The following is a 24,414-nucleotide window of genomic DNA, read 5'->3' on the forward strand; positions in this document are numbered from 1 at the left end:
TGACTAAGAAGATAGAGATGGTGACAGATCAAGCCTTTTATACCATTATAATTCTCCTTTCTACAGCTACTAATTTAAATCTTTAGCAGTGACACATTCATTTATATAAATACTATGGTGAGAGAGAAGGAAAAAAAGGTTTACGGACACACATACACCAGCATAAAGCTAGTGTACTACAGGAATAAGCCTGCTTAGTGCATAGCTAATAATCAAGAGCTGGTTGTCCTCCATAAGGAAACCAAAACAAATACACTGTTACCTGTCCTTATTTAGAGTCCCAAGTAGTATGTCCGGACACAGAAAAGCATCCTTTCAAAATAACCTTTCTAAAACAATTTTTAAATTACCTTATACTTCTTTTTTGAGAGAGAATTCCTTTGGTGTGAAGGTTAAGAAAATTTTTTTAGTGTTCCTTTTTCCTTAAAAGAACCTTAAAGCAGGATTCAGCCTGAACCACTCTGGGCACTTATGCAGCCAGAGCCAGCAGTCCTGACTGCCCTTTATGCTGTGGCACCAGGTTCGGAATGATGGCATATGATGACCTCACACAATGGGTGCCATGGACACAAGCGCTGATCTTGCTCCCATCATGGATAACAGTTACACCCCACAGTCCAAGCACCATGCTCTGTCTGAGGCATTTTGAATGTGTTGTTTACTTTAATCTTCAAAATCATTTGACCTAGTAAGGTGGGTTTCATGGTCCCTATATTACCATTGAGGGAACCACAGGCCCACTGAGGTTAAATCATTTCCTGAGGTGCACCGGCAATAAGGAACAGCAATGTGTGATTTGAACCCAGGACTGTCTCTCTCTCTAAAGCCTGGGGTCTTAGCCACTACATGTACTTCACTGCTATTACAAAGATATTTTTATACTTGATACTGATCACGATATTCAGGATGAAAGCATAGTCAAGATGATGTTATGGCAGGGTTGTGGAAAAAACCAATGCACATACTCAGTGTCTACATGTCAAAAAAATATCTATACTAAATCTTTTCAGTAATTCCCATTTTAAATATTAATTCTGAGGAGAGAATTTTGGCTGAGATTTCAAATGAAGACAGTAGGAACAGCAGTTGTACTAACTGCATTTTTACACCATAAAACAATAAGGGGAGGGTGGATGGGAAGGGAGGGATAAGGGTGGGGAAAAAGGAAGGGGGCCTTACGATTAGCAGGTATAATGTGGGGGGGAGTGCACAGGGAGGGCTGTGCAACACAGAGAAGACATGTAGTGATTCTATAGCATCTTATTACGCTGATGGACAGTGATTATAATGGGGTTTGTGGGGGGTACTTGGTGAAGGGGGGAGTCTAGTAAACATAATGTTCTTCATGTAATTGTAGATTAATGATGTCAAAATGAATTTTTTAAATTATGAATAAAAAATATATATCATCAGTTCATAAAGATAACACAGCAAATACTTAACCGGTCACCTTTGGAGTTAGCTATGGCATCAGTGCCTGCTTATTATCCTACCATTCCTATAGGTAGGGCATGTTCTTCTCTCTAGAATTACACAGACCTTCAACTAACAAATGCAGACGGAAGGACAGAATTAGAACATCACCACTTTGCCACAATGGATACAGACAAAGGTGATAAATGGCCACTAAAATCAGCAGCTGAAAAGCTCATAGGAACAAAAAATGGAAGGACTAGACTGACCACTGAGTCCAGGGATCAACATTAACATCGCAAAAGGCACACAGCACGTGCTCCTGATGTGATGCCAGCAGAAGTGCACAGCACCACCTATGAAATACTCTGCCCAAATCACCGAACTTGAAACTAATCAAGCCTCAGGAGCCAACTGCCCATTTAAGGAGAAAATAGGGATAGAGTACATGTTAAAATGACACCATGACGATCAAAACAAAATCCAGAACGTAGTAAATTCTATAGAACAAAATGACTCCGTTTTTTCAAAAGTGTAAGGAAAAGCTTAGTAGTAGTATTGTAGATTAAGAGCCTAAGAAAGGCCCTACATCCCTGCCAGTGGGGAGGGCGCTCAGCCGCCGCCCCAGCCCGTGCCCCAGGCCTGCGGCGGTGGAGGCGGCCGCGGGGACAGCGTGCCCTCGGCTCCTGCGGGGGGTGGGGGTGGGAGCTGACACCTGGGGGCCGCCAGGGAGCGCTGGCTGGGCAGCTGCGCGGGGCCTGAAGAGCCCGGGGCGGGGGGCGCTGTCAGGCTGGTGACCTGCCACCTGGGGGCCCGGCTCCTGGGGCGGGCCAAGGCGCTGGCAGCCATGTCCCAGCACGCGCGCCCCGGGGGTGTGCCTGGCACGCCCCCAGGACCACGGAGGGGTTCTGCCACTGACTTGGCCGGAGGGCGGCTGGCTCGCGTCGAGCTAGCCGGGCCCGTGGGCCGCCCTGAACAGCGGGCCCGGGGAGGCGGAGTCGCCGGGGGAAGCGCGCATCCCGCGTCTGTCCCCGCAGCTTCCCTTGACTTGGTGGAGCCTCCCTGCGCGGCTGCACGGCGGCCATGGGAATGCGGACTCTGCCCCCGGGGATCAGCGGGCCTCGTGGGACGCGAGGTTCGCCCCGCCCCCGGCGCGGCACTCCCAGCATCCTCGCTCCGCCCAGGCCGGGCCGGCTGCGTGAACTCCGGCGTCCTGCGTTTTCACTGGATGCTTCAAACTCGGCGGTGATGCAGACACCGGGCTGGGCTTGCGGGGAGGGCTCACACCCCGGCCGCTCCCGCGCCGCCCGTCCCTGGGTTGCGGCTCCCCAGCCGGAAGACTGCAACTTCGCAGAATCATCAGAAGCATCTTCCATATACAAAACGCAGTTGGAGAACCCACTGACCCCGAACGAATGACAGGCCTGTGCTGAGAGGCAGCAGTGAAAGGCTATGATCTTCTCTGGAGACAGAGAAGACAATATAGCACAGAGAAGAGAAGTAGTGACTCTATAGCATCTTACTACACTGATGGACAGTGACTATAATGGGGTATGTGGTGGGGACGTGATAATGGGGGGAATCTAGTAAGCACAATGTTGCTCATGTGATTGTATATTAATGATACCAAAATAAAAATAATAAAGTATTTGATGAAAGAATAAATGAATGAAAAAAAAGACAGAGAACACTTGCTGTACAAGAGATTCCGGTAATCGGAGAGCTTCACTGGAGAATTCTACCAAACTCTTAAAGAATTAAAGTCAATCTTTCTCAAAATCTTCCAAAAAATTGGAGAGTACAGAACACTTGCAAGCTCAGTCTATGAGGCCACCATTACCCTGATATCAATCCAGATTAGGATGCCATGAAAAAACACAACTGCAGACCAATATTCTTATTGAAAATAGATGCAAGATTCTTACTATGCTGATGCACAGTACCTGTAAAGGGGTATGTGTTGTGGACTTGACAATAAGGGGGAATGTAGTAACCACACTGTTGCTCATGTGAAACATTCATAAGATTATGTATCAATGATACCTTAATTTAAAAAATAAAAAATAAAATAGATAAGCATTTTCTAAAAGTATTAGTAAACCAAATTCAAGGTCACATTAAAGGGATTTCCCACATGACCAGCTGACACTTATCCCAAGGAGGCAAGTGGTTCAATATGCAAATCATATGAGATTAGAAGTAAATGAAAAAAATCTTTTCATCTCAATAGAGTCAGAATAAGCATGCTACAACATATAATATACTTTTACCATAAAAACCCACAAGAAACTGAGCAGAGAAGGAACAACCTCAGCATGATAATGTCCATATACAACAAATCTATAGTTAACACTATACTCAGCAGTGAAGCATTGAAAGCTTCCCCGCTAAGGCCAAGAAGACAAGGACTCTTGAGCCTGCACATAATGATGTTGGAGAACTTTGGACTCTAACCCAACTGAGGTCATGAAAATGACAGAAAGTCTATGTACCAGAATGTAGACATATTTTTCTCATAGTTGATGCACTTGCTGATATTTAAAGCTGGTCTGCAGGTAAGAATTATCAACAATTTTGATTTCCTAATGTGGGTCATGTCGTATTTCTGTGGTAAATTATGCCTCTAATTGGAAAAATACAGTGGACAATTTTCTATGATGGAGCAAATGTAGTGGTGCACTGACCACTGGAAAATCTGAATGAAGGAATATCAGGGATATTGCAGGTTTTCTGTAAGTCTGAAATTATCTGAAAACACTCTTCTAAATGACTGTGTTCATACTATGCCATTGAGCCAATCTGACCGCAAAATATGTTACGGATGAAGAGCTTGATTTACCCCAGATGAACCAAGTTGTAAAGCTAAAGCTGGTCAACCCTGTAAGAAACTGAACATTTAGAAGGCAGTACATGAGTAATGTATTAATGTTACTGTACCTCCAGTGTGATGGATAATTTGTGGAGCCTGGGGAAACACTGAGAACTTTAACCCCTTTTTCTATCATGATGCCTTTCCTCACCTGGCTACTATGAAAACTCTCTAACCCTTGCCACAGGACACAGGACAGGGACAAGGGCATTCCCTCTTACCACCACTCCTCCTATTAAGGCCCATGGCGCCCCTGAACCACTGCACCCTGTCCTCTCCACGAGGCTGGCGGAGGACGGAAGCTGGGGTCTCAGCTGTCATTTTGCTTCTTGTGTGGTGCTGCTCTGAGTCTGTCCCTACAGTTATGACCCAGCAACATGAAGAGAGGGGACTAGAGAGAGAGAATCACCACTCTGGCTCTCTTGAGGTGGGATTCTCTTATGACAAATTACCGGGTAAGCAGCAGGAACGACATGACCTTGCGGGGAATTTACAGTGCAGAGGTATGTGGGCTATGTGATGAAGAGACTATCCCCTTTGTGCTGCCGTAGGGGACTACATGTAATTGGTGCATTTTGACACAGGTTAACATGACTCAAAAGTTAATATATGGAATATCAAAGGAGAATATATACTACGCTGAATCCAAATCTTGATACAAAATCATTATTAAATTGTATGCAAATTAGCACAGTGGAATGATATTTTGAGTGACTGGAAATAAATTTTAGGTGTCTCCTGACAATTTTAAGACTCTCCTGAAAACTGACAATTTAATCAAGCATCATAATTATTAGTTCACTCATTTTCAAATAAACAATGAGAGGATATAAATTTGGAAGTATGTTGTATGAATGTAAAACTTTAATAAGGCACATGGATATACTTTATGAATTTGAAAATTAAAAACAGTAAATTGAAAATATTTTTGGCTTTAGTACAAATATGTAAACTTGAAATATTACATTGTGAGATATAACATATACACTCTTTAAATATTTAAGAGAATTTCAATTATTCCAATGTCATAGGAAATTAACCATTATGAGAATTCATAGAAGCATTGGTAAAAAGTATCTGATTTCCACAGTCAGATACTGTCCACAATTCAAGCAGACAATCCCCTGAATGTACACCTACTTCCCCTGTGTGTGAATCTGTGTAGGGCTTCCTCCATGAAAACAATTCAGAAGTAAAACCTACAGCATACTATAGGTTTTATAGACATAGACACCCTTGTAAAATAAAGATTCTATGCAGTAGTTATGAGAGACTAAAACAAAACCCGTGTTAATAGTCCAGAAAATTTTAGATTCCTTAAGTAATTAAGAAAACTTCCTCAGGAGTTGTAACACATAAAGTACACAGTGCTACACTCAGAAGCACGCTTGGCACAGACTGACTCTCAAATTTAATGCAATTGATCATGATGAGATGATCATATGAATCATAAGCAAATGGTTAAAAAACAGCTCTAGTGAAAAACCAGGACAATATGTAATTCCTCATGCTTATTAGAATGCCTATCGTGTAGCTTACCAACAAAGAATATTACGTGAAAGTATATTAGAGGAATGTAAAGGTAAAGCAAGGTTTATGTACATTTTTTTCTGAAGCTCAGAATAGACCAAAAAAGTAAAGGAATGAGCATGCTAAAGAGAAACTTGAATTTTCCATTATTACAAGAAGGAAGCACATAAAAAAGGAAGATGAGAAACATCTCACTGTCATCTCAGAAACCAAGATACACAAAAGTAAAGTACCTTCAGATTTTCTACTTGGAACCTGAGAAAATCTGTTTTCCATAAACGCATCTCATTTAGAAAAAGCAGCCAATGTTTTAGCCCTTAAGCGTTATGGTGATTTCAGTCCTAAAGATGTAACTGCACAGGCATTCCCTGTCTGATAAAAGCCCTCAGACATCTCATTGATACATAAGACTGGGTCCATCAATTATGACCCACAGTATGGGAATCAGAATGTGTAAATTAAGATTTTAAAAAATGGGAGTTTGCAAACCAAGGTAAAGCAAACTAAAATGGCCCAGGACTCTGATTTCCCCCTCAAGGCCACAGACAGAGTCTTGACTCATGTATCCTTGAATTGTTTTGCAGGAATTTAGGCCCCACCAGACATGCCACCTCCTGACAATGAGCACATGGACTCCAGCCTCAGTGGAGCCAGAAGGCTGACAGCTAACACTCCTGAAACAGTCCACCGTCACATCACCACGGACCTGTCAGAACAACGCCACAAGCTCATCCCATATCCGGCAACCCTTTCCCATAACCTTTAAAAGCCCTTGCTTATAAGCCAATAGTGAGTGCAGGGCTTTAAGCTTTAGCTATCCACTCTCCTTGCTTGGGGAACACCCACCTTCTTTCACCACATCCCAATGTCAGGGTTTGGTTTCACTGCTCATGTCAGTGTTTGGCTTTGCTGTATGTTGGCTTAGTGGAAACAGGTTTGTTTCATTTGGTAATAACTTCACCTTAAATGGTTTTAAGTAGCATGCAGTAGGTGGCATGAAAAGACATCATCATATTTTGATCTTCTAAACCTGATTCATGAAACTTGTTCACTCTAATCGTGTATCCAAACAGTTAGATGTTCCCTTGGTTCATTTATGTATGTTTTGACAAATACATTCATTCACACAGAGGTCTGGCAAAGAACATATTAGTGGATGAAGATAATTTTTAAAAATTATGTTCAACACTAATTCAGGAGAAATCATCAAGCACAATGATAATCCCGTTTGAAAATGACAAGCTACAGGGGATATTAACATATTAATAAGTTAGCTTTTTGAAAGCTAGGAACATTAAAGCATACTAAATTCTGGTTTGGCATCAATAAAATAGCAGAACTCAAAATAATGTTCTGAATTTTAATGTACTTAAAACTTCCACTTTTCAGTGGATCTCAATTACTCTAATGTTGGAAAAGTTAACAATACAGGTGAGTGAAGAGACTTATTAGGGTGTCACTTCTTTCTCTCTGCCTCAGGTTGCAGGGAAGACTGGCTGGTCCCATTTCTTGATATGAATTTTATGACTGTGTATATGATGCTGAATTGGGATTTCTCCACAGAAACAATCCTGAATCAAAATGACACAGAATAATATAAAGTTTATTCTTAGAACCCCTCAGTGAATGAGGAACATTGCACGTTAATTATTACAGGGTCAGCTCTTTAAAGATGATTCACAGAAGGGCACAGAGCTCTAAGAGCTGGCTCATTCCTCACTTGATCTGCTTCCATGAAGCATTTTAAATTCACAAAATATTATTCTTTCTGGGTACACACTATGCCCCAGACCTGGAGCTATTATATAATCTAATTCTGGTCTTTCATAACAGTTTTATTGTATAGATAACACCAGCCTTATTTACCTTTCAAAGAAATTTTATACAACACATGTTAAAAAAAAAGTTACAATACTCACTCCTTACAGAAATATCCAGAAGAAATCATGGCAAAGCCCCTTCTGCAGGTGTCAGGACCCCACACGGGAAGCATTTTCCTCCTGGTGGACTGGACTCCTAAGTCATCCCAAAGTTGCAGCCCAGACTCCTGGGTCCTGCAGATACAAAAGCTCAAGTCTTCACTCTAGCAAAGGTAACAGAGTGCACAGGAGGAGCACACGTGCTCAATGCATGCCACAAAAGGCAGGTTCAGGCATCCCATAGCTCAAACATAGTCACTACTGATGGTTAGGCCCCTTCTTAGAAGTCCTGGTAAAGGGTTCAAATTCAATATATGGATTATTCAGTGAAAATATACGGTTAAGTTCAAACAGAAATGGAGCCCGTTGTTCTGTGCCCAGATGGGATTTTACACATATACCATACACTTAAGTTCGAAGTGAACATAAAAATTTCTGATTTTCAGTCAACCATTAACATATGATTGGGATATGTAAGAAACAGTATCATTTATATCCACCAAAAATAAATAATGCAAAAATACAAATGCTCAAATATAAATGCAACAAAATACTTGTAGATCTCTGGGGAAAAACATGTGAAACATTTCTGAGAGCAATGAAAGAAAAAACAAAACAACTGAGATATACTGTCCATGATCAAAATTCCATTACTAAGATGTCCATTTTCCTCAAATTGACTTAGAGATCCCACGTAATCCCAACAATAACCTTACCACACTATCTTGCAGGAATTGACAACACATTTGAATACCTGTTCATCTATACAATGATAAAGAAAAAGTTGGAACTGAAACGTTAAAATTTCAAGCTTAATTGCACAGCTACAATAATTAAAGGAGCATAATATTTAAAATGAATACACATAGGGACTCTCTTGTCCCCTCCTGGTGTCAGCCAGGAGCTCTGTCCTTTCACTTTATCTCTAAATAAAAGCCTCTACCTTGCTCTCCTACCTTGAGTGTTTATGAAGCTCATTCTTTGGCTTCGTGAACAAGAACCCCAGCATCAGAGTGACCAAAAACAACAAGTCTCCTAACCACAAAAGCACTGACACCTTCTCTGCCCTGATAGAAAACACTGAAGAAACAGAACTTGACAGCTCTTGATTGAGACTTCATGGTAATTCCCCAAAGCAGCAATTGCATCCTAATGGATCCTGAAGTTGACTGAGAAATTAGATTTTGCCCTGCTATTAAAAAATCATCAAACTACCAAACTTCTAGAAAAAAAATAACAGAACACATCTTATTAGTTGCCTTGTTTCTTATCTGTGATCCAACAACAAGGATCCTCCTGGCTGCAAGTGGATAACAGACTTGCCAAGCATGTTACTCCAATTTCAGGAGATAGGCAACTTACATATTAGACAGTTATAAAACTGCACTAGACTAAGTGAACAAATTGTATTTTCATTCTACAGTATTATCCTGATCTGTAAACCTGTCTTCATTAGCCTGAATATTTTCAAACACCTAAAACTCTACTAGTTCTAATCATTTGCTTTACCAGTCAAAACCAAATGTGTGCTCGACACCCTCCAATTTAAAAAACCCAGCTGCCTTGATGTTGATGTGTAGAAGAAAGACCTACCAGAGGTTTCCACAGGTCATTCACCCTTCTATTGGGCAGATGTGTTTAGATGAAACTTCTGATTTAAATGTCAAGCCACACTATAAATTGCACTTCTTTCTCCTGATTAATAAAATAAAAATATAATAAATACATAAACAAACACACACAAACAAATGAAATCGAACAGAGAGTTCACAAATGGACCCAACGAATTACAGAAACTTGAATCTGGCCAAAGAAATGAAAGCACTTCCATACAGAAAACAGGGCTTTTAGACTTTATTCTTCCATTGTCTTATTTAGAGTTCACCACCATCAACAAATGGAGACAAGGCAAAAGGACAGCCATGTGTAAATGAACACAGACAACTCAACTCAGAAATGAAAGAGAAGTGACAACTGACACCACAGAAACACAAAGGACTGCAAGACGCTGTTATAAAAAACATCACGCCATCAAATTGGGAAACATAGGAGAAAAGGTAAGCTCCTAGAAATGCACAATATTCCAAAACTGAACCAGAAAAAATAGAAAATCTCCACTGACAGACTGACAATAATGAACCGCACTGATAATCAAAAAAACACTCCTTACAAAGTCAAGGACAAGATGGTTTCAAAATTACTTCCACCAAACATTTAAACTACAGTTAATATTTACCTTTCTCAAACTACTTCTAAACCTTGAAAAGGAAGGAAAACTTAATGCCATTTTATTAGTTCAGCATCACCCCAATACCAAATCCAACAGAAACAGTACAAAAAAAGGAACACCAAGACACCGCCATCCTTGATGAACACATTTGTGAAAATCCTCAAAAAAACTAGCAGCAAACTGAATTAAAAAAACATGACAAGACTCATTAACCAAGAACAAGTAGGATTTATTCCAGGAATGCAAAGATGGTGAAATATCTGCAAATCAATGACACACCCCATTAACAAAAGGAAGGATAAAAACTAACATCACCACAATAAGTACCAAAATGGATCACAAAACCCAACATGCTTTTATGCTAAAAACTCAACAAAGTGTGTATAGAGGGAACATACATAAACATAACAAAGGCCATATATGACAAACTCACCACTGCCATCACACTGAATTGCAAAAAACTGAAAGCTTTTCCTCTAAGGTCAGGAACAAGACAAGGATACCCACTGTCAACACTTTTATTAAACATAGTCCTTAAAGTCCTAGACATGGCAACCAGACAAGTAAAAGGCATCCAAGTTACTAAGGAAGAAGTCAAATTTCCCATATTTGCCCGTGACATAATACTGTATAGAGAAAACTCAAAAAACTACTGGTATTAATAAATGTCACAGTAAAAGTAAATGTCACAGCAAACAAAACCAGTGCACAAAAACCTGCCGCATTTACACATACAAATGAACTAACAGAAAGAGATTTAAGAATCCCATTTATGATTGCCTCAAAAAGAATAAAATTCAACCAAGGCAGATAAAGACCTGTACTCTCAAAACTCTAAGACACTGATGAAAGAAACTGAGGAAGACACAAATAAATGGAAAGCTATCTCGTGCTCCTGGATAGGATGAATGACTATTGTTAAATGGCCATATTATGCAAAGCAACCTATAGATTCAATGCAATCCCTATCAAAAACCAATGGCATTTTTCATTCAACTAGAGCAAAGAATCCTAAAATTTATATGTAACCTCAAAAGACCCTGAGGAGCCAAAGAAATCTCGACAATGAAGAACAATGCTGGGGGTAAAGAGCTATACTACAAAGCTGCAGTGAATCAAACAGTATGGTACTGACATAAGAACAAATATATGAATCAATGGAACTGAACAGATAACTAAGAAAAAAACCCACATGTATATAGTCAATTAAAATATGACAAGAGAGGCAAGAATATACAATGGGGAAAAGACAGTCTCTTCAATAAATGGTGCTGGGAAAACCAAACAGCTACATGCAGGAGAATGGTATCGCATCACTGTCTAACATCATGCACAAAACTTAATTCAAAATGGATTAAATACCTAAAGGCATGAAATCACAAAACTTTTGAAAGAAAAGATGGGCATGAATCTCCTGAAAATCAGCAACAGTAAATTTTTTCTGGACACATCTCCCCAGGCAAGAAAAACAAAAGAAAGATTAAACAAGAGGGGCTTCATCAATCTAAAAAGTTTCTGTAAAGGACAACATCAACAAAATGAAAAGGCAACTTACTGTAAAGAACAACATATCTGAAAGTGATATATCTGATAAGGGGCTGAAATCCAATACATATTGGATAAATATACTCCAAAAGAAAGAACCCATTAAAATATGGGCAGAGAATCTGAATAGACATTTTTCCAAAGAGGGCGTACAGATGGTTACAGTCACATGAAAAGATGCTCCACATCACTAATCATCAGGCAAATGCAAATTAAAACCACGAGGGGACTCGCTCAAGATGGTGACATGAGTAGGGTGGCGAAAATATCCTCCCAAAACCATATATATTTTGAAAATACAGCAAAATCCAACTATTCCTAAAAGAGAGACCAGAAGATACAGTACAACAGCCAGGCTACATCTACATCTATGAGAACACAGCATCTCATGAACAGGATAAGATACAAAGCCGCGACATGGCGGGACCAGAGCACTCCCCCAACCCCAGCTCACTGGAGTGAGGAAAAGAATCAGACTGGGGAGGGACTGGAAGCACAGGATTGTTAAATAACCAGCCCTAGTAATCTGCACTGGGAGCACAGACACATATTGCATGGTGTACGGGATATCAGAGAAATGGAAAAGTAAAATCCGAGACGGAGACCCCGAACAGGTCCCCACAGCCAGCTGCCCTAGAACAAAAGAAAAGCAGGCACTTTAAAAGTCTTAAGGGGACAAGAGTTCAAAAGGTGGACAAAATCGTCCTGGCACACTCAGAAAAGCAGGCTGGGAATCTGAAGGAACTTCAGGCGCCCTAACCCGCTGGGTGGCAACACAGCTCCGAAGCCCCTCACAGTGATTAACAGCCTTCTCTGTTCATTCCCCCCAGCCGGCACTGCAAGCAAACTGCTGACACGCCATTGCCGCAGACCAGCCGGGGAGCAACCTTGCTCACAGCAACCACACAGAATCTTCTCCCAGTGCACAGCTCAACAAGCCAGACCCAGAGACTGCTCCCTGTGCACAGCTGCCTGGCACAGGCTTAAGGAAGCCAGCACAAAGTCCGGAAGTCACTAAAGGGGCACCTTTCTCACAGAACACGTGTGGCTCACCTGCAACCCCCGCAAATGCCTTAGGCTATCCTGAGGGCCACCCACCCACAGCAGCTCAAGGAATTAACCCAGAGACTGCTTGCTGTGTGCAGTTAACCAGCACAGGAAGCAGAGAAGGGCAAGGCGAACAGCAAACAGAAAGGGGCTTTGCTCTCCCACCTGACACACATGCCACTCACTGGCGATCACTTCTATTGCCATGAAAAGGAAGAACCTGGTTCAGTCCAAAATCACTCAAATGCCAGAGAGAGGGCCTGGTAAGACCAATATAACCAATCTTCCTAAAAAAGAATTCAAAATAAAAGTCATAACCAGGCCGATGGAGTTGCAGAGAAATATGCAAGAGCTAGGGGATGAATTCTGGAGGGAGACAACAGAAATGAAACAAACAATGGAAGGACTTAAGAGAAGACTGGATGAGGTGCAAGAGACTTGTTGATGGAATAGAAAACAGAAATACAGAGAAGCTGAGGCAGAGAGAGATGAAAGGATCTATAGAAATCAAAGAATACTTAAGAGAATTGTTGTCACCAATGCAAATGAAACAATATTCACATTATAGGGGTACCAAAAGGAGAGAGAGAATAGGACAGAAAGTGTATGTGAAGAAATAATTGATGAAAACATCCCCAAGCTGGGGAAGGAAATAGTGTCTCACACCATGGAAGCCCACAGATTTCCCAACACAAGGGACCCAAGGAGAACAACACCAACACACAGAATAATTAAAATGGCAAAGATCAAAGACAAGGACAGGGCAGTAAAAGCAGCCAGACAGAGAAAAAAGATGACCTACAAAAGAAAACCCATCAGGCAATTATCACACTTCTCAACAGAAACCTTACAGGCCAGAAGAGAATGGCATGATATCTTTAATGCAATGAAACAGAAGGGCCTTGAACCAAGAATACTGTATCCAGCAAGATTATCACTTAAATTTGAAGGAGGGATTAAACATTTCCAGATAAGCAAAAGTTGAGGGAATTTACCTTCCACAAACCACCTCTACAGTGTATTTTAAAGGAACTGCTCTAGATGGGAGTACTCCTTCGGTTAAACAGATGGCACCGGAGAAAATAAAATCACACCAAAGAAAGCACACCAAATACTAACTAAAGGCAAAAAATAATATCACCTCTCCACAAAAGGAGTTAAGGGAAACACAAGAGAGTACAGAAATAAACACCTAACATACAGAGAGTGGAGGAGGTAGAAAAAGAAGGGAGGGAAATAAAGAATCATCACACTGTGTTTATAACAGCATAATAAGTGAGTTAATGTTAGACGGTTAGATACCAAAGAAGCTACCCTTAAACCTATGGTAACCACGAATCCAAAGCCTGTAATGGAAATAAGTACATATCTATCGATAATCACCCTAAATGTAAATGTAGGAAATGCACCAATCAAGAGACACAGGAGGAGGAGCAAAGATGGTAGCATGAGTAGAGCAGCAGAAATCTCCTCCCAAAACCACATATATTTTTGAAAATAAAATAAACACAACTTTTCTAAAAGAGAGACCAGAAGGTACAGGACAACAGCCAGGCTACATCTACATCTGTGAGACCCTAGCGCCTCAGGAAGGGGGTAAGATACAAGCCACAGCCCAGCGGGACCCAAGCGCCCCTCACCCCAGCTCCCGGCAGGAGGAGAGAAGTCAGAGCAGGGAGGGAGAGGGAGCCCAGGACTGCTGAATACCCAGCCCTAGTCATCCACACTGGGAGCACAGCCACAGTGTGTGGTGTGCTGGATACTAGGGAAACGGAACAGTAAAACCTGCAAGCAGGTCCCCACAGCTGGCGACCCTGGGACAAAGAAAAGCGAGTGCTTTTTGAAAGCGTTAAAGGGACAGGAGACTCACAGCTGGAAGGAAGTGTCCCGGCGCACCCAGCACAGCAGCTGGGAATCCCAGGGAACTCTGGGAGCCCTAAACCCTGGGTGGCAGCGCGGCTAGGAGCCACTCACGTAAATGAACAGCCTCCCGCCCGTTCCCCCTCTGGTGCAGCTCTGCTATAGTGGAGCAGCAACCTGAGGCCGGCCACACCGAGAGCAGCTGCTCAGGCCAGACTTAAAGGCCATCTGCACGCAGCTGCCCAGCACAAGCCACTAGGGGTTGCCATTCTCACAGGAGAGGAAGGCTACTAGCCCTTCTTGCTAGTAGCAAGAAGGGATGTTCTCCCAGCAGACACACGCACCAACTCCCCACAACTACCTCTATTGCCATGAAAAGAAAGAAGAATTTGATCCAGACGAGACTAACAGAGACAACCCCTGAGAAGGAGCTTGGGGAGATGGACCTAACCAATCTTCCTGAAAAAATTCAAAATAAAGGTCATAACAATGCTGATGGAGCTGCAGAGAAAAATGCAAGAGCTAATGGACAAAGTAGGGAGGTAGACCACAGAAATAAAACAATCTCTGGAAGGACTTAAAAGCAGAATGGATGAGATGCAAGAGGCCATTGATGAAATAGAAACCAGAGAACAGGAACGCATAGAAGTTGACACAGAGAGAGATAAAAGGATCTCCAGGAATAAAACAATATTAAGAACTATGGGACCAATCCAAAACGAACAATATCCACATTATAGGGGTACCAGAAGAAGGAGAGAGAGAGAAAAAGGGATAGACAGTGTCTTTGAAGAAGTAATTGCTGAAAACTTCCCCAAACTGGGGGAGGAAATAATCGATCAGACCACAGAAGTACACAGAACTCCCAACAGAAGGGACCCAAGGAGGACAACACCAAGGCACATAATAAACAAAACGGCAAACATCAAGGACAAGGACAGAGTTTTAAAGACAGCTAGAGAGAGGAAAAAGGTAACCTACAAAGGAAAACTGATCAAGCTATCATCAGACTTCTCAACAGAAACCTTACAAGCCAGAAGAGAATGGCATGATATATTTAATGCAATGAAACAGAAGGCCCTTGAACCAAGAATACTGTATCCAGCACGATTGTCATTTAAATATGAAGGAGGGATTAAACAATTCCCAGACAAGCAAAAGTTGAGGGAATTTGCCTCCCACAAACCACAACTACAGGGTATTTCAGAGCGACTGCTCTAGATGGGAGCACTCCTAAGGCTAAACAGGTATCAGCAGAGAAAATAAAATCACAGCAAAGAAAGCAGACCAAACAAATACTAACTAAAGGCAAAAAATAAAATCAACTACCCACAAAAGCAGTTAAAGGAAACACAAAAGAGCACAGAACAAAACACCCAACATATGAAGAATGGAGGAAGAGGAAAAAGAAGGGAAAGAAATAATCATCAGACTGTGTTTATAACAGCTCAATAAGCGAGTTAAGTAAGACAGTAAGGTAGTAAACAAGCTAACCTTGAACCTTTGGTAACCACGAATCTAAAGCCTGCAATGGCAATAAGTACATATCTTTCAATAATCACCCTAAATGTAAATGGACTGAACGCACCAATCAAAAGACACAGAGTAATAGAATGAATAAAAAAGCAAGACCCATCTATATTCTGCTTACAAGAGACTCACCGCAAACCCAAAGACATGCACACACTAAAAGTCAAGGGATGGAAAAACATAATCCATGCAAACAGGGAGAAAAAAGCAGGTGTTGCAGTACTAGTATCAGACAAAACAGACTTCAAAACAAAGCAAGTAACAAGAGATAAAGAAGGACATTACATAATGATAAAGGGCTCAGTCCAACGAGAGAATATAACCATTATAAATATATATGCACCCAACACAGGAGCAAGAGCATATGTGAAACAAATACTAATAGAACTAAAGGATGAAATAGAATGAAATGCATTCATTTTAGGAAACTTCAACACACCACTCACACCAAAGGACAGATCCACCAGACAGAAAATAAGTAAGGGCACAGAGGCACTGAACAAGACACTAGAACAGATGAACCTAATAAACATCTATAGAATTCTACATCCAAAAGCAACAGGATAGACATTCTTCTCAAGTGCACGTGGAACATTCTCCAGAATAGAACACAAACTAGGCCACAAAAAGAGACTCAGTAAATTCAAAAAAGATTGAAATCCTACCAACCAAATTTTCAGACAACAAAGGTATAAAACTAGAAATAAATTGTACAAATAAAGCAAAAGGCCCACAAACACATGGAGGCTTAACATGCTCCTAAATAATCAATGGATCAATGACAAAATGAAAATGGAGATCCAGCAATATATGGAAACAAATGACAACACAAAGCTCCAACTTCTGTGGGACAAAGCGAAAGCAGTCTTAAGAGGAAAGTACATAGCAATCCAGGCATATTTAAAGCAGGAAGAACAATGCCAAATGAATAGTCTAATGTCACAATTATCAAAATTGTAAAAAGAAGAACAAATGAGGCCTAAAGTCAGCAGAAGGAAGGACATAATAAAGATCAGAGAAGAAATAAATAAAATTGTGAAGAATAAAATAGAAAAAAAAAAAATCAATGAAACCAAGAGCTGGTTCTTTGAGAAAAGAACAAAATAGATAAGCCTCTAGCCAGACTTATTAAGAGAAAAAGAGAATCAACACACATCAACATAATCAGAAACGAGAAAGGAAAAATCATGACGGACCCCATAGAAATACAAAGAATTATTAGAGAATACTACGAAAACCTATATGCTAACAAGCTGGAAAACCAAGAAGAAATGGACAACTTCTTAGAAAAATACAACCTTCCAAGACTGACCAAGGAAGAAACACAGAATCTAAACAAACCAATTACCAGCAAAGAAATTGAAGCGGTAATCAAAAAACTACTCAGGAACAAAACCCCCGGGCCAGATCGATTTACCTAGGAATTTTATCAGACATACAGAAAAGACGTGATACCCATTCTCCTTACAGTTTTCCAAAAAAAATAGAAGAGGAGGGAATACTTCCAAAATCATTCTATGAAGCCATTACCCTAATACCAAAACCAGGCAAAGACCCCACCAAAAAAGAAAATTACAGACCAATATCCCTGATGAACATACATGCAAAAACACTCAACAAAATATTAGCAAACAGAATTCAAAATTACATCAAAAGGATCATACACCATGACCAAAGTGGGATTCATCCCAGGGATGTAAGGATGGTACATTCAAAAATCCATCACCATCATTCACCACATAAACCAAAAGGACAAAAACCACATGATCATCTCCAAAGATGCTGAAAAAGCATTCGACAAAATTCAACATCCATTCATGATAAAAACTCTCAGCAAAATGGGTATTCAGGGCAAGTACCTCAATACAACAAAGGCCATATATGAAAAGCCCACAGCCAACATCATACTGAACAGCGAGAAGCTGAAAGCTTTTTCTCTGAGATCGGGAACAAGACAGGGATGCCCACTCTCCCCACTGTTATTCAGCATAGTACTGGAAGTCCCAGCCATGGCAATCAGACAAAACAAAGAAATACAAGGAATCCAGATTGGTAAAGAAGAAGTCAAACTGTCACTATTTGCAGATGACATGATACTGTACATAAAAAACCCTAAAGCTCCACTCCAAAACTACTAGAACTGTTAACAAAATACAGCAAAGTTGCAGGATACAAAATTAACACACAGAAATCTGTGGCTTTCCTATACACTAACAATGAACTAATAGAAAGAGAAATCGGGAAAACAATTCCTTTCACAATTGCATCAAAATGAATAAAATACTTAGGAATAAAGCTAACCAAGGAAGTGAAAGACCTATACCCTGACAACTATAAGACACTCTTTAGATAAATTAAAGAAGACACTAGCAAATGGAAACTCATCCCATGCTCTTGGCTAGGAAGAATTAATATCATCAACATGGCCATCCTGCCCAAAGCAATATACAGATTTGATGCAATCCCTATCAAATCACCAACAACATTCTTCAACAAACTGGAACAAATAGTTCAAAAATTCATATAAAAACACCAAAGACCCCGAATAGCCAAAGCAATCCTGAGAAGGAAGAATAAAGTCGGGGGGGGGGGTCTCGCTCCCCAACTTCAAGCTCTACTACAAAGCTACAGTAATCAAGACAATTGGGTACTGGCACAAGAACAGAGCCACAGACCAGTGGAACAGAATAGAGACTCCAGACATTAACCCAAACATATATGGTCAATTAATATATGACAACGGAGCCATGGATATACAATGGGGAAATAACAGTCTCTTCAACAGATGGTACTGGCAAAACTGGACAGCTACATGTAAGAGAATGAAACTGGATCACTGTCTAACCCCATACACGAAAGTAAATTAGAAATGGATCAAAGACCTGAATGTTAAGTCATGAAACCATAAAACTCTTAGAAAAAAACATAGGCAAAAATCTCTTGGACATGAACATGAGCAACTTCTTCATGAACATATCTCCCTGGGCAAGGGAAACAAAAGCAAAAATGAACAAGTGGGACTGTATCAAGCTGAAAAGCTTCTGTACAGCAAGACACCTTCAATAGAACAAAAGGTACCCTACAGTATGCGAGAATATATTCATAAATGACAGATCTGATACAGGCTTGACATCCAAAATATATAAAGAGCTCATGCACCTCAACAAACAAAAAGCAAATAATCCAATTAAAAAATGGGCAGAGAAGCTGAAGAGACAGTTCTCCAAAGAAGAAATTCAGATGGCCAACAGACACATGAAAAAATGCTCCACATCACTAGTCATCAGAGAAATGCAAATTAAAACCACAATGAGATATCTCCTCACACCAGTAAGGATTGCCACCATCCAAAAGATAAACAGCAGCACATGTTGGCAAGGTTGTAGCAAAAGGGGAACCCTCCTACACTGCTGGTGGGAATGTAAATTAGTTCAACCATTGTGGAAAGCAGTATGGAGGTTCCTCAAAAACCTCAAAATAGACATACCATTTGACCCAAGAATTCCACTTCTAGGAATTTACCCTAAGAATGCAGTAGCCCAGCTTGAAAAAGACAGATGCACCCCTATGTTTATAGCAGCACTATTTACAGTAGCCAAGAAATGGAAGCAACCTAAGAGTATAAAGAAGATGTGGTACATATACACAATGGAATATTATACAGCCATAAGAAAACAGATCCTACCATTTGCAACAACATGGATGGAGCTAGAGGGTATTATGCTCAGTGAAATAAGCCAGGCAGAGAAAGACAAGTATCAAATGATTTCACTCATATGTGGAGTGTAAGAATAAAGAAAAACTGAAGGAACAAAAAAGGAGCAGAATCACAGAACCCAAGAATGGACTAACAGTTACCAAAGGAAAAGGGACTGGGGAGGATGGGTGGGAAGGGAGGGATAACAGTGGGGAAAAAGAAAGCAGGTATTCCGATTATCATGTATAATTAGCACGTAGGGGGTAGCATGGGGAGGGCTGTGCAACACGGTGAAGACAAGTAGTGATTCTGTAGCATCTTACTACGCTGATGGATAGTGACGGTAATGTGGTGTGGTGGGGGGACTTGGTGAAGAGGGGAGCCTAGTAAACATAATGTTCCTCTAGTAATTGTAGATTAATGATAACAAAAAAAAAAATTTTGAACAGATATGGACATAGGCCTAATGGCATGTGAAGGTCAAGACAGAGTTTTGGGGAACACTTCTATAAGCCAAATATTGCCAAAACCCACCAGAAGCTAGGGGAGAGGCATGGAGCAGACCCCAGGCCACAGCCCTCAGCAGGAACCCAGCTGGTGACACTTCACTCTCAGACCTCTAGGCTCCAAACTGTGAGGATACACGTCTATGGTTTAAACAATCCAGTGTGTAGGTAGTATGGTACAGCAGAGCCTTACAAAGTAACATAGGCATCTATTTCCTTGTTTTTTTTTAATAAAACTTCCCATTTTGGGAGTCTTACTCCTAACCCATCATGCTGTTTCATGCAACAGGTAATTGCTAAAAATTTCCACTATTTTCAACAATGGAAACCCACATACGACCATCTCTATCTAAACTGACATAATCTGTGGCCTATTTTCCCCACTCTTTCTAGGTGTTGAGGCCATAACTGGCCGCATTCTATCTTTTCCTCAAATGTCCCAGGATCTTTCCTGCACTAAGGCCTTTAGCCACTTTATTTCCTCTATTAGAAATACTCTTCCACTCCCTCTTCTGCTGCTTAACTCCCACATAATCTTCATTTTTTAGCTTAAGTACCATCATTGCATAACTGCTAGCTTCTTCCTGCTATACAATTGCTAAAACACCAGTTCAGCTCACTTGTATCCTTGTTACCAAATCAATTGTTGGTATATTTGATATAATCATGGCATAACAATATCTGCCACTCTTCTGAAGCTGGAATTTTCAAAGAAGGAAGATACAAGAGGCTGAAGATGTTAATAGTGTAGACTATTTGTAATCAAACACTCGGTGCAAATCCAGATTTCTCACGTAACAGGCTTTGGGTAACTTTGGGGAAAATCACTAACCTCAAACTCATCTGGTGCATGATGTACTTCACAGAGTTGTTGAAAAGAATCAAAGGGAATAATTTACATACGTCACTTGCACTAGTATATATGATACTTGCTGAGACTTCTATTGATAGAGTTACCTCAGTGCCAAGGCCATACTAAGCTTTTAAATAAGTATTTGCTGCATAAGAATTTTCTCGATTCATTACTTTGTTTTAGAGTGGCTAATGGTAGGATTTTTAGACACAAAAATTAGTTGAAAATAAAAGTCAGTTTGTCCACTCAAGCACAACATATTGGTGGTATATTTCCCATTTACATATATGTGAACTTGTATAAAAAATCCAAGAGAAATGCTGACTTTCAGTGAAGCAGGTCAACACAAGGAGGAAATGTGATATGACACTATGTCATTACTGTGTATGTGTATGCATATGTCTTAGTCTGGGACTCACTGGAAACAGATTGCATGCTAAATTGGGAAGGTTAAGGAATGAATGTGCACCTAGTGACAACATTGACAAAAATGAGAAAAGAGATAACAGATAGATAGATGATTGATAGTTTAGATAGATCTACATACATACAGATGATAGATTAGATAGATTAGATACATAGATGATAATAGATAGATGATAGATTAGATAAGATAGATAAGATAGATAAATAGATAGATAGACAGATATAGATAGATGGATAAATAGATAGATAGGTAGGCAGATAGGAAATCATTAATACTAAACAAAGCTATCACTCACTCAAGATCATCTATGTGCTTCCTTACAGGAGACTCACTTGAGATCCAAGGACACAGACAAACTACAAGTTGAAGGGGTGGGGACAGGTACCCTATACAAGTGAAACTGGAAAAAAAAAGGGATTCTGTTTGAGTCCACAGAGAGACAGTGAGTAGAAAACAGCCCTTCCAGCCATGGTGAATTCTTTTTGTTTGGTTTTAGCAATATCCAGTCATAGATTCAGTGGTACAGCGAAGCCCTTCTCATTTTTTCTGACCTCCACAACTGAATTGCTGTAATAATATGTGTTTGGGCTATTGAAATCAGTGGATTTTATGATGTTTATGAATGTAAAGACGCAATAACTAGATAAAGAGGGAAGTTTGGACACTCAAATAAACACGTCACTCAACAACATACACTTTGCTCCCAACTGCTCCTGTCTAGAACTTGGTGTTCCTTTTTATTTGTCCCTCCTCCTATCAGCAGTGACGCCAATGTCCCTCAAATATGGTGGTGAGCAAAGCACCAAGTTTACTTTTCTGTCTACAACAGGCCCAGAGGAAGGATACTTGTGGTCTTCAGGGAGCACTTAGTCAATGAATGTGGCTAGAACACAGTCAGCAAGTGATAAGGAGGTAAAAGAGGACAGAGGACAGAGATATGGGTTGAAGTCCCTGCACCACCATTTACTGGTTTTGTAAGCACACGCGGCTGACACGACCTGCAGGTGTCTCAGTGAACCCAGTGCTGTCTCTATGGCCTAGTTACCTTGCAAGATTTTTGGAAGCATAATGTAGGGAAGTAACATATAAGCTATGTTGTTAACTGTTCTGTACATAAGGATAGATGGGCAGACAAAAAGATGATGATAGACAGATAGAAAGATGGATAGATATAGATAGATAGATTATAGATAGATAGAAAGATGACAGATGATTAGATAGATACATGATAGATAGATAATAGATGATACAGATATAGATACATATCGATTAAAACAAAGCTATTGCTCATAACCAGGAGAGCAATGATGAAAGCAGAGAGCGAAACTACAAACAAAAAGGAAGAATGAAATCCAGTTTAAAAAGTGCAATAAGCAGCCATAAGAAAACAAATCCTACCATTTGCAACAACATGGATGGAGCTAGAGGGTATTATGCTCAGTGAAATAAGCCAGGTGGAGAAGGACAAGTAGCAAATGATTTCACTCATATGTGGAGTATAAGAACAAAAGAAAACTGAAGGAACAAAACAGCAGCAGACTCACAGAACCCAAGAATGAACTAACAGTTACCTACCAAAGGGAAAGGGACCGGGGACAAAGGGAGGGAAGGGAGGGATAAGGGCAGGAAAAAAGAAAGGGGGCACTACGATTAGCATGTATAATGTGGTGGGGGGACACGGGGAGGGCTGTGCAACACAAAGACAAGTAGTGATTCTACAGCATCTTACTACGCTGATGGACAGTGACTAATGGGGTATGTAGGGGGGACTTGGTGAAGGGGGGAGCCTAGTAAACATAATGTTGCTCATGTAATTGTAGATTAATGATAACAAAATCAAAAATAAATTAATTACTTCTGGCAAGTATATTGTAAAAACAAAGCAAGGTCTAAAAATAAACAACTAAGGTCAACTGTTCAAAACCTCCTAAATATAAAAAAAGTCTTTAAATTTCAACTGCTTGATGAAAGTAGAAGTTTTTAAGTTGTAATCAGAGACCAATAATCAAAGCATAATAAGCCTATTTTTTTATTAAGACAAACTCCTGAAAAACAAGATACTTTGATTTTATGTGGCAATCTTTAAGAAAAAAATCTCAATTACACGAATCTAAAAGTCACACAACTAGAAGCTATTCCTGGGATCATTTTAAATTTGTGCTTCAGAAAAACAAAACCTAAAATAATTACCTGTGAGCATTAAAAAATCAAATACTTAATCAGGTTTATATTTACTGTTTGCAAAATAAAATTCTAATGTACTGATACAGAAAACAAAATGACAATAAAATCAGTAACAACAAAAAGAACACCCAAGTAGATATGACTGTAGCAGGAGTTCAGAATCTCAGAGCAGGTTTCATTACAAACACTTAACTGTGTGTCACTTGAAAAGAGTATTCAGTCTTGAATAACCTTGATGCAAGTTGCTAATGACCACATTACTATGATGATACATTAATAACAAATTTTCAGAAAACCATGACTAAGTAGTTAACAGTTCCAGCTGAACAAATCAAATTAAATACTTCAAACATCCTATTGTTACCTGGAATGCAAACACAACCCTTATTTCCTTTATCAAAAATTCGATATAATTCTTACTAAATAGGTAGCTTTGATTATGTAATGCATGTGACAAAACAAAATTTTAAATTAGAAATTATTTAAACTATCTCAAAGATCATGACTATCTTAGTTCAACACAATGGGATCAAATTTAGAGAGTAATGGAATAGAAACATACGGGTGAAGAAAATAAATTTGAAATTTTGCTTCATTCAAGGTAACTTTTATCATTAGTCATCAAATTTTAGATTAGTTTATAACTCAATCAAAAGGGCAGGGACAAAAACCAAATACTATCACCCTATGAGTTAGAAAAAGACCCCTTCTGGGCCAACAAATGAGAATAAGTCACCTTTTCCTTCTCTAGGATGTATTTTAGCCCTACTTGTTCTCTCAGTCGGGCACTTTCATGTAGGGCAC

General features: G+C 40.0%; 1 protein-coding gene across 5 annotated transcripts in view; it reads right to left on the bottom strand.

The window, feature by feature from the left end:
• LOC118920261 (nucleosome-remodeling factor subunit BPTF-like) overlaps positions 1-24,414 on the bottom strand; it is a 54,545-nt gene that overhangs the window by 20,828 nt on the left and 9,303 nt on the right. For 3 of the 5 annotated variants that reach the window (XM_057508352.1, XM_057508354.1, XM_057508351.1), the window contains exon 2: positions 7,732-7,866. In XM_057508352.1, coding sequence (XP_057364335.1) covers positions 7,732-7,805 — 74 coding nt within the window. In that variant the 5' untranslated portion in view covers positions 7,806-7,866. Of the gene's footprint in view, positions 1-7,731; positions 7,867-24,414 lie in introns of those variants that run through there. The other 2 variants (XM_057508353.1, XM_057508355.1) reach the window with 2 other exon arrangements.

The sequence above is a fragment of the Manis pentadactyla genome, chromosome 10, assembly GCF_030020395.1.
Source record: "Manis pentadactyla isolate mManPen7 chromosome 10, mManPen7.hap1, whole genome shotgun sequence".
Taxonomy (NCBI): domain Eukaryota; kingdom Metazoa; phylum Chordata; class Mammalia; order Pholidota; family Manidae; genus Manis; species Manis pentadactyla.